The sequence below is a fragment of the Anomaloglossus baeobatrachus genome, chromosome 5 (assembly GCF_048569485.1).
Source record: "Anomaloglossus baeobatrachus isolate aAnoBae1 chromosome 5, aAnoBae1.hap1, whole genome shotgun sequence".
NCBI lineage: Eukaryota > Metazoa > Chordata > Amphibia > Anura > Aromobatidae > Anomaloglossus > Anomaloglossus baeobatrachus.
In genome coordinates, this window is record NC_134357.1 from 553721833 (window position 1) to 553739475 (window position 17643).

Consider the following 17643-nt stretch of genomic DNA (forward strand, 5'->3'; position numbering starts at 1 on the left):
ATCAATGCGATTGCTAAATATCTCCTTTTTCCTAATATTCATGGCAAGTATGCAATTCATTATTCACATGTTCAAATTAGCAAGTAGCATTTTTCATTGTATATTCCAATATTTTTCCATATGCTTGAGGCATCATACCATTATCTAAGTTTGATGTGCAGCCTTATTCTTATATATAGTATGTATTTTTGGCTTGCACTCATATATATATATATTAGTGCTCACTTCAGTTATCCTATTCAGTTATATGTAGTTTTTTTCTGAATGTGAACACAGCTCCGCCCCTTTCGGCCATGTTTTTTCCATCTCCTATATAAGAAAGTCCTTAGTTACCCCTCTCCACCCATAGCAGTTTTTAATTGCAATGAGATGACACACAGTTAGGGTCACAGAGCTAGGGACCCCAATATAGAGATATGCCTTGACGAAGCCTTGGGGCTCAGTTACATTGATCAATGCGATTGCTAAATATCTCCTTTTTCCTAATATTCATGGCAAGTATGCAATTCATTATTCACATGTTCAAATTAGCAAGTAGCATTTTTCATTGTATATTCCAATATTTTTCCATATGCTTGAGGCATCATACCATTATCTAAGTTTGATGTGCAGCCTTATTCTTATATATAGTATGTATTTTTGGCTTGCACTCATATATATATATATTAGTGCTCACTTCAGTTATCCTATTCAATCATTTGAAAGAGCACATTTTTCTCTACAAGGATCATTGGGGTTTTTTTTTTGGAGTCTCTCCATTTAAGAAAAGAAAAATGCCACTGAACATGGTGTTATTTATTAATACGCAATAAATGCTAACTGCACTATTCAAACCCTTGCGTTGGTCCATGGTGGTTATACCACAACCAATTCCCTAAGAATTGGTATTATAATCCTATTAAGAATTGTAATAATGCTGTCTTTCGAGAATTGGCAGCCCCATCGCCTAGGAGCCATGGCCGATAGCCGTGCAAGGCAAGTCGCGGGTGGTCTCTTTATCGCAGGTTCCAAAGCCTGAGGGTGGGTGTCTTTGCCTAGGATCCCAAGCCTAATATTGGGTATCTTTTGTTGGTTCCCAAGCCATAATGTTCAGTCTAAGTGGTCTGGAATTGTTGCTGAATTTGCAATGAAAGATGAAGTGTCATTTGACACCCTTGTTGCAGCCCACACTTTCTTAACAGTAATTGTGGAGTATCTCAAGACTCTCATCAATGGGATTCATCATATCCACTACTTCAGTGATGTATCTGCAGCCCAGTACAAAAATTTCAAATATTTTCTCAACTTGTGCCACCCCAATGCTGATTTCAATATCAGCGCTGAATGGAATTTTTTTGGTACCAGTCATGGAAAGTCGCCCTGTGATGGGATTGGAGGGACAGCAAAGAGGTTGGCAGCTCGTGCCAGTCTTCAACGCCCAACTGAAAACCAAATCCTGACCCCGGTGGATTTATTCAACTTTTGCAACGAGCAACTGCATGGAATCAAGTGGTTTTTTTTTTGTTCCAAAAGAAAAAATTGACGAAATACGGGTAGTTCAAGAGGAAAGGTTCAAAGATGGACATACAATTGCTGGAACAAGAGAAAATCACCAGTTTGTGCCAATTGATGACAAAAAGATTCGCATTTCAAGGGTGTCAAATGACCCTTCATCTTTCATTGCAAATTCAGCAACAATTCCAGACCACTTACTTAGACTGAACATTATGGCTTGGGAACCAACAAAAGATACCCAATATTAGGCTTGGGATCCTAGGCAAGGACACCCACCCTCAGGCTTCGGAACCTGCGATAAAGAGACAACCCGCGACTTGCCTTGCACGGCTATCGGCCATGGCTCCTAGGCGATGGGGCTGGCAATTCTCAAAAGACAGCATTATTACAATTCTTAATAGGATTATAATACCAATTCTTAGGGAATTGGTTGTGGTATAACCACCATGGACCAACGCAAGGGTTTGAATAGTGCAGTTAGCATTCATTGCGTATTAATAAATAACACCATGTTCAGTGGCATTTTTCTTTTCTTAAATGGAGAGACTCCAAAAAAACCCCCAATGATCCTTGTAGAGAAAAATGTGCTCTTTCAAATGATAACAGAATTAATATATTTTAGGGGTACCCTTTTTGGGAAATTTGATCTAAAAATAGGTAAAATTCGGTTTTTGATCAATGCGATTGCTAAATATCTCCTTTTTCCTAATATTCATGGCAAGTATGCAATTCATTATTCACATGTTCAAATTAGCAAGTAGCATTTTTCATTGTATATTCCAATATTTTTCCATATGCTTGAGGCATCATACCATTATCTAAGTTTGATGTGCAGCCTCCTTCAAATGATAACAGAATTAATATATTTTAGGGGTACCCTTTTTGGGAAATTTGACCTAAAAAAACGAATTTTACCTATTTTTAAGTTTTTCATCATATGTGGGTGTGAATATTTCCACAAATACATATGCTTTGACCGTGATATTGCAGCAATGCAAAGTCATGAAGATGTTTGTTGTACAGGGTAAAGCACCAGTTCCTATTGGTTTTTGGTCTTGAGTTATATATGGGAAAAGTTTGGCATAAATTTTATGCGAGGCGTTTTTCAAGCTACTTTGACACAAAATTGTGGCCGAAATATTGTTTTGTCATAGCCGGTAATAATTTTATCGCGTTTAGCAGCAAAGGTTGAGCTAGTATGCCAAATTTCAGCATCATAGCCAGTATAGAACTCTAATGGCTATGTGCCAAAGTTTGCAAAATCCTCTTAGCTGAAGCCGCAGGCTTGGGGGGGGGGGCTCCAGTAAAAGGTCAACAGTGCCCAATATATTTGAGATCTGGCCCTAAAAATTTACAGAACCTCTTTTCAAACATACATGTACATCCTTATAAATTTTCAGCAAAATCGGAGAACGTCGAGTGGGGACCACTGGTCCACTTGACACGGAATGACCCATCTATAATTTATTGAAAAATTATTTTAAAAATCGCATATATCAAGTAACAGTACAAAGGTCAAAATATAAGGCGGAAAATTATACACATAAATCCCACTAGTATGGGAGGAGAACCAAGAAAGTCCAATTACATTCAAAAGGAAAATCTCTTGACTACAAAGTATCAGTCTCCGGTTGTGATAGGATACTGAGTGTGTGTGTGTGTGTGTGTGTATATATGTGTATATATATGTATGTGTATATATATGTATGTATGTATGTATGTATAATATATTGTGACGTAGCGACCACCAACGTGGTAAATGGTCGCTATATGTCACAGTGGAGAAGGTATCTGCGATATCTAGACGAAAAAGGTTGCTATGGGACTTGTAGTCCACAAAGGCTTCTTGCTACACATAAGGGTCAGGTTCCCTTTAATAATCCCAAGGTGCTCTGCAGGGCTGAGATTCACAGACCTCCACCTGTGGGTGTGGCTCGAGGGGTTAAAGCAATCCAGTCTCAGAACCTGGGTGGAGTGTGTCTAGGGCAGTCTGGATAGAGACTAGCTCTAGACTTGTGTGTGCTGGGAGAGAGTGAGAGCAGAGCCGAGAACTCTGCAGGGAGCAACCTGTGTGGAGGCTGAGCACAGGACTCCGTTATTAAGACTGAGGTGAGTGCAGCCAGACAAGGGCTGTAAGACCGAGCCTCTCCTGGAGGAGACCCAGACCCAATGGTCTGCAGAGGGCCCTGGGGCCGCGAGGGAACCTCAGCTAGAGCTGTCTGCTGGCAGGTGCCAGAGAGTAAGGAAAGTGGTTAACTTCCACTATGAACTTGTAATAGAGTCTGCTCTGCAAGCTGCAGAGCCGGAAGCCTGGAAAAGCTCCAGGCCGGCGTGGGGCGCTTATAAGTTTGTGGACCCTCATGGAACAGCCGAACGGGGCATCGTAAGACCGTCTCCTACGGCAAGGGGTGCCTGTGTGACGGTGACCCGTATGGACGGTGCATAACCCGGCTGTGTTCCGGAGGAATTTACATGTACAGCAAGGACAATAAAGCTGTTTGGATCGGACTATTGGAGTCACGGCGTCTTTGTAGTCTTGGGGGACCCCCACCCCGCTACAATATATATATATATATGTATATATACACATTATGCAGCCCCACATAGTATTATGCACCCCCCACATAGCATTATACACCCCCCATAGCATTATGCAACCCCTCACTGTTACGGGGGGACCGGCAGATTAGGACCAGGGGGTATATATCCCAATCGCCAGTCGGGGCCCACCGTGCTCCAGATGGCAATAGAGCTGCTGGCACCCTGTTGGTTAGGCGGAGACTATAGAGCTGATGACTCAGAGATAACCCAGGAGACCTGGGAACCGGTCACGTGTGTAGGGACACGTCAAACCGGACGACAACCCAGTTAGCGTTTCGGTGGAGCGGGCGCTACTCCGACCACGTGTGTAGAACACGTTAGGCCGGATGGTAACCAGTTAGCGTTGACCGAGAAGACCGCTGCGACAGCGCCCTGTCGGCCACGTGTGTAAGGCACGTCAGGTCGAGCGGTCCTGTGATTAGCGTTTCTGGTCACCACTCGACTGGCCACGTGTGTGTGTGAAGGACACGTCAGACCAGGTAGTCACACCAGTAGCATTTGACTGGGAAGCCGAGGAGAGAAATAGGGTTCATACACCCAATCCAGGAACACACTGTTAACTCCACAGGGGTTCTGGAATACGCTGTCCATGCGTGTAGAGGGCACTCTCGGACAGGTGACGCAGCAGGTATGCTGTCCATGTGCGAGGAGGACACAACCGGACAAGTAACACAACAGGTATGCTGTCCATGTGCGTTGGAGGCACAAACGGACAGGTGACACAGCAGCTGCAATCCAGTTAACGCCACTGGACTTCTATAGCACAACTGGAACGGCAGCAAGGAAGCACGGCGCCTGACCCTGATGTGCCAAGCCACGAATCTTGGCGTGACAGGCACCGTTCGCCTAGCCCTACCTACGGCTTCCAACAACGCTTATGCCACCATAAACTCTAAATGAAGACTGTGCACCTCCATGTTGTCTCCAGCCCCTTTTATAACCTGGGTCCACCCCAAACCTAGGGTGGAACCACCAAGGTCCAATAGCAGAGTGACATGTCATCAGCGACGTCACCAGCGGCCTATCCGGAACCGCCACGTCATTGATGACCTCATGGCAGCCACGCCCCAAGTATTTCACCAGTCATCGTCTGACAACCAATCGTGAGGTGCCAGATCATAGGGGCGGATGTCTGCGAGCCAGTCCGGAGTGGTCACATCATCAGGACACCTTACACCCTCTATCCTATCAGGACTTGCCACCTCACGGACATGCTCAGTGAGGTTCTTACCGGACATAGCCTCTGATGCATTAAGTGCCTGAGAATGCTCAGTAGCCTGCACAACAGACTCAAAAATCAGACTATCTGCCTGAGCATGCTCAGAAGGCACATCCCAGAACTTAGACAGAGCATGAAGTCCAAGTACCTGTGCAAAGAGGCTGTTAGGATTAATTGTGGGAGCATGCTCAGTAGCCTGAACTGAGGACTTAGTCTCAGAAATGACACAATCAGGCTGAGCATGCAAACTAGGCAAAACAGCAGACTTAGACTCTGGCTGGGGTAAATCGGCGCGCCCATGCGCACTAGCCACCTCACCACACTTAGACGTGGTGGAAAGAGCAGCCAACTGGACAACCCGAGGCACGGCGAAGAACGGCAGCCGGCGCCTGGGCGCAACAGGAACCGCACCAGGCTGCTTGCAGCTATAGCGGCGCTGGTTCGTAACATTCACTCTCTCCTTTTTCCCCCCGCCTCTGCTCCTCATTCGCCAACTGTGTCTGTCCTGTGCACATATCAACACATGACGTCACTGCTGTGCTAAGCTGTCAGAGCACAGACACAGCGGGACAATGATGAGAGGGAGCGCTGCACTCTGTCTCATTGCTGTGGGCAGGCACGGCCGGCAGCCCCCAGCTCACAGGCTCCATAACAGTGACATGGCCTGCCTCTATTGGCAGTACGCCACTGGTGATGTCACCGCTGTGTTGAGCTGTCAGAGCACAGACACAGCAGGACAATGATGAGAGGGAGCGCTGCGCTTTGTCTCATCATTGCTTTCAACTGTATCAGCATCTGTGATGCTGATACATTTGAAAGTGTGATCCTGGGCGGAGGGCCCAGTGCCGGCGCTGATACACAGGTCCCATACCAGTGACGTGCCCTTCTATGTTGGTGGTCCACAACTGCTGATGAATTAGCAGTTTGGTCTAATCTTGGCATACAAAATATTATTTGATGGCTTAATATTCAACTATACGGGAGGTAAAATTAACAAAGAGGGTTGAATATCATGATCTCCTGGTTACTGAGGTCTAATGTTAGATTGTAAAGTGTTTTTGTTTTAGTAAATAATTAGAATTTATATAGCTTGCAATGTTATGTTTAGTTATGTTATGCTCGCGGGTGCAAACAGGAGTGGACCTACTGGGCCGCAGCACTGGCTCAACCAGGAGGGGTATAACTAAGTGACTATCTCGTCTTCACTAGAGGCTGTGATCGTGAGGATAGGCTTGTGCTGGAAAGTAGCCACTTCAGGGAGTCCCAGTACTGCGACAGCTGGCCTACGGCATTGGGGATAGGATACTGACAGTCACTGCAGGTCTGCAGGCATTGCTGGTATAGATAGATGCATCAGGTACGCCAAGCACAGCAGGTAATAGGATACAGACACGTGTTCGCACCCACAGCATAAGACTCAGGAAATAGATCTGACAACTAACAACAAGTCTCTAAAGATAGACCACGTTGCCCAGGCACCTACCATAGGGGGAGGATGGCTTAAATACCTAGTGCCGTTCAGCTTTAGGTTGAGAGACACTTCTTGATTAGGGCATGCTGGTCTTTTAAAATCAGGTGCTCGTGCCCTAAGTGCACTGCCAAAAGTTCTGCATGGTGTGTGCAGGCCCTGGGAGACAGCAGCAGGGACTGAGGTCACGGAAGCCACCACTGAGTGACTAGGAGTGTAAGTGTGCTGGAGTCCTCGCTGGGAAAAGGCTGTAGGACAGTGCGGGGACGCCGGTAAAGGCATTACAAGCTATTTTATAAATATCCTTAAATTTAAATATGTTAAAAATAATTTTTATTCTTGGCAGATAACTGTACCAGGAGATTAGAGGCACAGCTGACATCTTCTTCAATTTTAACATCAGAAGACCTTGATATCACACAAGATATAACTGAAGTGCATGCCACTAAACTCTTATGCTCTGATTCATCACAGACTATTAAGAAAAATACATGTCTCAAAAGAGGCATTAAAAATGGAAGTCTTCTTACAGGAAAGAAGCCATTTTCATCTTCAGAATATCGAAAAATCCATAAAAATATTCACACAAGGGAGAGAAGATTTTCTTCAGAGTCTGTTAGTTACCAGAGAATTCACACAGGGAAGAAGCCTTTTTCGTGTTCAGAATGTGGGAAATTGTTTAACCATAAATCGGATCTTGTTACACATCAGAGAATTCACACAGGGGAGAAGCCTTTTTCATGTTCAGAATGTGGGAAATGTTTTAACCGAAAATCACATCTTGTTACACATCAGAGAATCCACACACTGGAGAAGCCTTTTTCATGTTCAGAATGTGGGAAATGTTTTGCAGAGAAATCAAATCTTGCTAAACACCACATAACTCACACAAGGGAGAAGCCTTTTTCATGCTCAGAATGTGAGAAATGTTTTGCAGCAAAATCAAATCTTGCTAAACACCAGAGAACTCACACAGGGGAGAAGCCTTTTTCATGTTCAGAGTGTGGAAAATGTTTTCTACATCAATCACGTCTTGTTATGCATCAGAGAACTCACACAGGGCAGAAGTTATATTCCTGTTCAGAATGTGGGAAAGGTTTTAACCAAAAATCACATCTTGTTATGCATCAGAAAACTCACACAGGGCAGAACCCATATTCATGTTCAGAATGTGGGAAATGTTTTAATCAAAAATCACATCTTCTTACACATCAGAGAACTCACACAGGGGAGAAGCATTTTTCATGTTCAGAATGTGGGAAATGTTTTAATCGAAAATCACATCTTGTTACCCATGAGAGAACCCACACAGGGGAGAAGCCTTTTTTATGTTCAGAATGTGGGAAATGTTTTGCAGATCAATCAAGTCTTGTTATGCATCAAAGAACTCACACAGGGCAGAAGTCATATTCCTGTTCAGAATGTGGGAAATGTTTTAACAAAAAATCGCATGTTGTTACACATCAGAAAACTCACACAGGAGAGAAGCCTTTTTCATGTTCTGAATGTGGGAAATGTTTTGCAGAGAAATCAAATCTTGCTAAACACCAGAGAACTCACACAGGGGAGAAGCCTTTTTCATGTTCAGAATGTGGGAAATGTTTTGCAGATAAATCAAGTCTTGCTAAACACCAAAGAATTCACACAGGAGAAAAACCCTTTTCATGCTCAGAATGTGGAAAATATTTTACACACAAATCGAATCTTTTTAAACATAACAAAACTCACAAGGGTAGAAGCCATTATCATCCATAGAAGGTGAGAAATGTTTCACTTAAATTTTAATTTGTTGACCACTAAAAAAATTCACATAAGAAGAAAATCTAGATTTGAGAAACGGAACAAGAAAACTTAAAAGAGACCATAAAAGTAAAGGCAAGTAAGTAAACAAGAAAGGGAAAGCATGATAGAAGTTACATTACCTAATATATAAAGCTGAATGGGTGTATGTCCAGGATTGGCATCCGCAATGTCGCAGCTACAGCCACAAAATTTTGCACTCACACTTCTGGACCCCGAGAGCATCATAGGCTATGTTTTGAGGGGAAATTTGAACCCCGCTCTTTACAGTTATTCACCAAAAAACCTGCCTCCATTAAAGCGAATGGAGCTGGGAGCCACATTTGAGCCAGAACTTCAGAAGAATGCGCAGCCACGCCCTTATATGGAATGTTGGCGTGTCACAATGCAGCCAGGGAAAGAGACAGACACAGACAGGGAAAGAAACAGACATAGACAGGGTAAGAGAGAGACATAAAGAGACAGACTGACAGGGAAAGAGAGAGACAGGTTAAGAGACAGACACAGACAGGTAAAGAGACAGACAAAGAAACAGACAGACACAGGGAAACAGACAGACAGGGAAAGAGTAAGACAGGGAAAGAGAGACAGAGATATATACAGAGGGGGAGACAGACAGAGAATGGGAGAGAAACAGAGAGACAGTTACTACCCCGGGCGTTAATATATTCTATTTATACATTCTATCCTTGAAATGTTTATACATTCTATTTTGTTAACAGCAGTTATTAACCCAGGCGAAGCCGGGTAGTACAGCTAGTATTATTATATATACAGTTAGTAATAGACGTTTGTTTTGTAAAAATCAAATAATCGATATTTCATGTACATGGAACATTTCACATTGTTATATATTTATATATTCACTATATGGACAAGAGTATTGCAACCCTTCCCCCCTAAATACCCAACATTCCTCCTCCCTCTTCTTCCTAACTCCCAATCTCAGCGATCTGCCATTCATTATAGTTACTTTCAGCGCACAATCTCCATGTCTGAACATTGTCTGTAACTTCAATATACTACAATGAACATGTTCATATTAAAAATTGCAATTTCCATCTATGATCCATTCCTTCTTTGTGGGAACATCTGGTGTGATCGAGTTTTATAATCACTTTCTGCTATTCCCCAATACACATATTATAGGTTCTAAGGGGACTCTGATTGTAAATTCTTACTAAATTGTCCCAATAACCTGACACCCAAAACATTTTTTTTCCAGTAAAGTCTGAGTATCTAAACTAATATTCCTCATTTCTTCTTCCTCCATTTCATTTTTTTTTTTTAACTATATTTTTATTCAAATTTTTCAATAACATATAACACTGGCATAAGCGAATTCAGCATTGTAAATTCAATTAAAAACATTACATTGTCCTGTTTGATCATCACAAGTTCCATACCAGTTTTTAAAATCAATAACCATGACATGGCAAGATAAAGCAAAGGAAAGCAGCGACCCCTAAACCCATCATACTTTTCATTCCCCCATTTAACCCTTGTGAACATGGTAATGACATAGAATAAAGAAGTCCCACTCAAAATTGGTTATTTCCTCCTCGCCCAACTTGGTTCCTTTTAGTCACCTTTCGGCCTTTCCTCCACCACCTCCAAGCCATCCAATGTATCCTTCAATTTTTTGGTATAATACCAGACTGTGTACTTGAAAGGTGACATAATCCTGACTATCTCATCCCAAGTACAATAGGCCAGTATGAATTTCTTCCATTTATTAAAGTGCTGTCGTATTCTATCCGCCCTCCTTTCTGCATCCAATCCTTCTATTTCAAGAAGATGCATGAGCTGACCCAAGATCTCTTCAATCGTCGGGACCCTAGACTCCAACCATTTTTTAAGTATCGCTCTCTTGGCTGCCAGAAGTATCACATGTATAAGTCTGGGTGGGTTAGTCATCTTCCCTTTAGTATCGTTCCCCTCCTCCCAATGGTCAAAAAGAGAGAACCGAGGTGAGAGCCGAACTTCAAGACCCCACACCTTTTGTATACAACTTTTGATCTGTGACCATAATGGACTCAAATGGGGGCAGGACCACAACCCGTGAAGGAGATCAGTTCCACTACTCTTACATTTAGGGCAAAATGTAAGCCTGTCTGGCTTTGTTGCTGATGGAGGGAGATTGAAACCATAAATTGCCTTGTGCATAATTCTAAATTGGGTTTCTCGCCAATGCTCATTTAAAATTGATTTACGAAAAGCATTCCACCCTCCCCTAATTTTTACCACCATAGACGGGTCCTCAAATTGTTTCTCCCAAGATTTAAAAAAAAAACTTCCGGGTGCTGTCCTATTAGTAGATCACGCATGGCTCCATAAAGAAAAGAGATAGATGATGAAGTTATTGAGTTCTTTACCAGACAATCAAAAGAGTTAAATACTACCTCCTGGGTCACATCATACAACTGAGTCATAACACTATATCTCACTTGGTCATATTGGATTAGTTGGTTAGGCCCCAGGCCAAACTGCGCTATAAGTTCGTCTCTACTCAACCATCTAGGCTCTGAGGTGTGCAAGAGATGAGCAACAGTCCTTATACCCCTCACCTTCCACTCTTCAAACAGCTTATTACTTGTCCCCTGCACAAACTCTGGATTCCCCCATATAGGCAAGTATTTGGATATTTTATGGGGAAGTTTGTAATTTTTCCTCAACGCCTTCCACGTTGCAATCGTGTCTTTAAATAAGGAAGAGTGCTTGATTTTCACTGGGAGATTAGCCTGCCTAGTATGAAGTAATGCCACCAGATCCCAAGGTTGTGCATAGTCTCTCTCAAGCTCCAACGCTGAATAATGCCTAGAGCAGGGGTCTCAAACATGTGGCTCGTGGGCCGCATGCGGCCCGTCAGGCTGCTTCGTGCGGCCCCAGGCCCGTGCCCCTGTTCACTATTGCGGCCGGTGCAGGGGCCGCAGCCACAGTCTGCTCTTTGATAGATGAGTGATTTGCCGGCGCTGCGCTCTCAGAAGCAAGGACTGTGCGCGCGCAGCGCCGGCAAAACATTCATCTGACATAAATCGCTGCCAGTGGCTGCGGTCCCTGCACCGGCCGCGATAGTCACTGGGGCACAGCCTGCAGACAGCAAGAAGCAGAGGTTAGGAGCCGAGGGAGCACGAGACAGGTGACAAGAATGGTGTTTGTTTATTTTTTGTGTATGTGCAGGACGGCACATTAACCCCTTAGCGACCTATGACGTACTGGGTATGTTATGGCTCCCTGGTACTTAAGGACCCATGACATACCCAGTACGTCATGGCGAAATCGCAGCCCCGGTGGCTTCGATCGCCGTTTGCATTGCCAATAGCAAATACCTTAGATTCGGGGAGGAGGGAACCTCAGGAGGGGTGGTGTCTCCTCCCCGGACCTACGGAGGCTGTGATTGGCTGTGCGTCGTTCGTCAGCCAATCACAGCCACTGTAATGTTACAGCCATTGAAAATGGCTGTAACATTGAAATCCAGCCCTGATCAGTGCAGCTGTAGCACCGATCATTGGCTGGAGCTGGGTGACCTCTGTTTCACCCGCCCCCAGCTCTGATTGGAGAGACCGGCCTTGTGACCGATCTGTCCAATCACTGTGGATCTGGGGCCGGAGACCGCCCCCTAACCTTCACTCCGGCGTCTGTGGGTGGAAGGAAGCCGAGAGTGATCGATGAATTATAGCGCCCCCTTTCACCCACCGCCACTGCCCCCCCCACATTACTACAGGATGGGGACATTACTATAGAATAGGGACAAGGTGGGCACATGACTATAGAATAGGGACAAGGTGGGCACATGACTATAGAATAGGGACAAGGTGGGAACATGTCTATAGGATGGGGACAAGGTGGGCACATGTCTATAGGATGGAGACAAAGTGGGCACCTTACTATAGAATAGGGACAAGGTGGGCACATGACTATAGGATGGGGACAAGGTGGGCACATGTCTATAGAATAGGGACAAGGTGGGCACATGGCTATAGAATAGGGACAAGGTGGGCACATGTCTATAGGATGGGGACAAGGTGGGCACATGTCTATAGGATGGGGACAAGGTGGGCACATGTCTATAGGATGGGGATAAGGTGGGCACATGTCTATAGAATAGGGACAAGGTGGGCACATGTCTATAGGATGGAGACAAGGTGGGCACATGACTATAAGATTGGGACAAGGTGGGCACCTTACTATAGAATAGGGACAAGGTGGGCACATGTCTATAGGATGGGGACAAGGTAGGCACATGTCTATAGGATGGGGAGAAGGTGGGCACAAGTCTATAGGATGGGGACAAGGTGGGCACCTTACTATAGAATAGGGACAAGGTGGGCACATGTCTATAGGATGGGGACAAGGTGGGCACATTACTAAAAGATGGGGACATTACAAGGATGGGCATAATACTATTGGATGGGGACATTAGAATAGGGACAAGGCTGGGATCATTACTATAGGATGAGGACAAGGTGGGCACACTACTATAGGATGGGGAACATTACTAAAAGATGTTGGCCAAAATTTCTATATAGTGATAATTGAAACACTATTAGTTACAAGAAAGGGATAAAATGTTAAAAAAACCAAAATAAGGCATGACTTTTTTTTACCAGCAATTTTTTTTTTATATATTTAACCAAAGAATGTGCACATTTGTTATAATAAACAAGTGAAAAATGTTGAAAATCAGTGATCCAAAGGTGTGTAAAAAATATATATGGTACCAATAAAAATGTCACTTTGTCCCGCAAAGAATGCGGCCCCCCAAATTATTTTTTTCTACTGTGCGGCCCATACACCCAGCCGAGTTTGAGACCCCTCGCCTAGAGCCTTTAATCCAATCCAATATATATCTAGTCAAACAGGCTATATTGTAACCCCGAATGTTTGGCAAACTCAGACCTCCATGAACCTTGGATGCCATCAACTTCTTAAGCCCTATACGAGGGCGTTTTCCCCTCCAAATGAAGTGTGAAAAAGCTCTATTTAGCTGGACAATATCTTTATGCTTGAGAAGCAGGGGAAGTGTTTGAAGATGATACATTAATTTTGATATCGACATCATCTTAATTAGGTGGACTCTACTGATTAGGTTCAATGGAAGGACGTGCCATCTTTTAAGATCTTGCTCTATTTGTCTCAGAAGGGGTGGATAGTTTAGACTATAAAGGGTTGCCGGAACCTTACCTATTTTAACTCCCAAGTATGTGATATATGACTTAAGGGGGCTTTACACGCTGCGACATCGCTAATGCGGAGTCGTTGGGGTCACGGAATTTGTGACGCACATCCGGCCGCATTAGCGATGTTGCTGCGTGTGACACCGATGAGCGATTTTGCATCGTTGACATGGGGGTCCATTCTCGATTATCGTTACTGCAGCAGTAACGATGTAGTTCCTCGTTCCTGCGGCAGCACACATCGCTATGTGTGACGCCGCAGGAACGAGGAACCTCTCCTTACCTGCCTCACGGCCGCTATGAGGAAGGAAGGAGGTGGGCGGGATGTTCCGGCCACTCATCTCCGCCCCTCCGCTTCTATTGGGCGGCCACTCAGTGACGTCGCTGTGACGCCGCACGTACCGCCCCCTTAGAAAGGAGGCGTTTCGCCGGTCACAGCGACGTCGCCGGGCAGGTATGTGTGACGGGTCTGGGCGATGTTGTGCGGCACGGGCAGCGATTTGCCCGTGTCGCACAACAGATGGGTGTGTATACATGCATGTTTGCTATGTGTGTATGCGCTCGGTGTATCCATGTGTGCCTGCTATGTGTGTGTGCATGCTCAGTGTGTATATGTGCTGTGTGTGTACATGCATGTGCGCTGTGTGTGTATGCACTCAGTGTATCCATGTGTGTCTGCTATGTGTGTATATGTGCTCAGTGTGTGTGTTTGTATACATGTATGTGCGCTAAGTGTGTATGCGCTCGGTGTATCCATGTGTGTCTGCTATGTGTGTGTCTGTCTGCTATGTGTGTGTGCTCAGTGTGTGTGTGTGCTCAGTGTGTGTGTGTGTGTACATGCATGTGCGCTATGTGTGTATGCGCTCGGTGTATCTATGTGTGTCTGCTATGTGTGTATATGTGCTCAGTGTGTGTGTGTGTGTGTGTGTGTTGATAGGCGGTAGGCAGCAGAGCCGGAGAAAGCAGGTAAATATGAAAAATATTTTTATTTCACAGACCCGTGTTTTCTCCGGTACCTGTCACACGCATGCAAACACGGATGTCACACGTATGACCATAACCATGTGTGTGACTGGTACCTGATTAAATACGGATGTCTGAAAGAAACCATACACTGTGTACAGTACAGTGGCCGCGCCGCAACTTCCTGGTCACATGCTCCGGTCACATGACAACACGTGATCGGAGCTTGTCGCTCGGCCACTGTAGTGTACACAATGCATGGGAGCACGCCAGATCCGACAAAGTGGAGAAAAGGTAAGTAACTATTCAAAGCGACAGTGCTGACGTGTGCCGGGAGCCGGGGTAAGCTAGTAACCATGTTACACATCGGGTAACTAAGGAAAGCGGTTTCTATAGTTACCTGATGTGTACCATGATTACCAGCCTACGCCGCCTCCGGCACACGTGTGCCGGGAGCCGGGGTAAGCTAGTGGTTTCACACATCCGGCTTTTCTCCAGTTTGTCTTGCCGGTGTGGGCTTCCCGGGGTGCAGCAGTCACCTTGGAGTTGGGGCTCCGTGTGGGTTCCGGGAATGCGTGCGGGGGCGGGGCCAGGGCGAGCAGCCAATGCGTGCAGGGGGCCGGGGCGAGCGGCCAATCCGTGCGGGGGGGGCGTGGAGCTGAGGTGAGCGGCCAATGCGACGGTTGTCACTGTAACGACATAATTTTGGAGCAAGACAGACAGACAGAATAAGGCATTTATATGTATAGATATATAAACATGTATGTGTGTATATATATATATACAGTAGATATATATATACACACATATAAATGCACACACATATATACATATATATAATATATATATATTACACGCACATAAATATACACACACATATATATATTGTGAGGTAGCACGGTCGGCTGCGCAGCAGAAGACACGGGATCCAGGCATTAAGGTTCACAGCACACGGTTTTAATGTCCAAACAAAAGTCCATAACACAATACATGTGCCTCTCCAGCAGAAAACTCAGGGAGTTCTGTTCACTCCCTCACACCCGGCACACCTGCCCTCGTTACTGTTTCCTTTTAACCCTTCCTTAAGCCTGTAGGGAAACAGCATTAACCCTGGAGTGGAGTTACTTTCTATCATGGAGTGAGCACAACCGGGGCGAGACATACCGGCCGTCATAGATAACCCCGGTCACAGTCTCACATACCCCCCCCCTCAGTTCAAGCGTGCGGGGTTGAACTCCCGCCATCAAACACGGGCCGCGGGACAAGGCATCGGCGTTGCCCTGCAACCTACCGGCCCGGTGTTCAACCGTAAACCGGAAGTTCTGCAGAGAAAGGAACCACCGGGTAACCCGGGCATTCCGTTCCTTGGCGGACCTCATCCAGACCAGTGGAGAGTGATCCGTCACCAAGCGAAACTGCCGTCCCAGCAGGTAATAGCGTAGGGACTCCAAGGCCCACTTGATCGCCAGGCACTCCTTCTCCACTACGCTATAATTCCGCTCGGGAGGGGTGAGCTTCCTACTTAAGAAGGTGACGGGGTGTTCCTCCCCCTGAACTACCTGAGACAGCACTGCACCCAGGCCGACCTCCGAGGCGTCAGTCTGTACTATGAACTCCTTCCGGAAATCAGGGTTGACAAGAACGGGCTGTCCGCACAGGACCCCCTTCAAGGCCCGGAAGGAGTCCTCGGCCTGCGGAGTCCAGCGCACCATGACGGACTTCTTGCCTTTGAGAAGGTCCGTCAAGGGGGCTGATAGTCCCGCAAAATCCTTTACAAACCTCCTGTAGTACCCCACGATACCCAGGAAGGCCCTAACCTGCTTCGTGGTCAGGGGTCTAGGCCACTTCTGGATCGCCTCAACCTTGTTAATTTGGGGCTTAATCACTCCTTGGCCTATCACGTAGCCCAAGTAGCGGGCTTCCGTGAGTCCCAATGCACATTTCTTGGGATTGGCTGTCAATCCGGCTGTTCGAAGCGCGTCCACCACCGCTTGTACCTGTTCCAAGTGGGTCTGCCAATCGGAGCTGTAAATAATGATGTCATCCAGGTACGCTGATGCATACGCCTGGTGGGGTTCCAGCACTAAGTCCATCAACCTCTGGAACGTGGCCGGAGCGCCATGTAACCCAAAAGGCAAGACAACATAGTGGAAGAGACCCTCCGGCGTAACAAAAGCGGTTTTCTCCTTGGCGGACTCCGTTAGTGGCACCTGCCAGTACCCTTTGGTCAGGTCGAGCGTGGTAAAATATCGCGCCTGTCCCAGCCTATCAATCAGCTCATCCACCCGGGGCATGGGGTAGAGATCGAACTTGGATATTTCGTTCAATCTCCTAAAGTCATTGCAGAACCTTAAGGAGCCATCGGGTTTTGGTATTAGGACAATCGGACTAGCCCATTCACTCCGGGATTTTTCGATGACCCCCAGGCGTAACATTGTCTTTACTTCCTCCGATATGGCTTGTCGTCGAGCCTCCGGTACCCGGTATGACTTCAGGCGTACCTTCAGGTGGGGCTCTGTGACAATATCATGTCGTATCAGACTGGTCCTACCGGGCAGCTCGGAGAAGACATCGGGGTTCTGCTGAACCAACCGTCTGGCCTCTCGCCTCTGTTGCTTGGTGAGGGCTTCTCCAATCCTTACTTCCGGTTCGTCCTCTCCGGAGGTCGCTGGAGCCGGATGTGAACGACCCGAAGAGGAGGGAGGTGGGGAAAAAACAGCCATCAGGCTTTCCCGTTCCTGCCAAGGTTTTAATAGGTTGACATGGTATATTTGTTCAGGTTTCCGCCTACCGGGCTGCAATACTTTATAGTTAACCACCCCTACTCTTTCCTTTATCTCGTAGGGGCCTTGCCACTGAGCCAGGAATTTGCTCTCCGCCGTGGGGATCAATACCAACACCCGATCCCCGGGTTTAAAGGT

At 46.0% G+C, this 17643-nt stretch overlaps 1 protein-coding gene across 1 annotated transcript in view; it reads left to right on the forward strand.

Moving 5' to 3' along the window:
• The window catches only part of LOC142312980 (uncharacterized), a 111223-nt gene that overhangs the window by 17599 nt on the left and 75981 nt on the right, over positions 1-17643 (forward strand). The window contains exon 4 of the mRNA XM_075351968.1: positions 7129-8525. Within this exon, the coding sequence (XP_075208083.1) occupies positions 7129-8525 (1397 nt within the window). The remainder of the gene's footprint in view (positions 1-7128; positions 8526-17643) is intronic.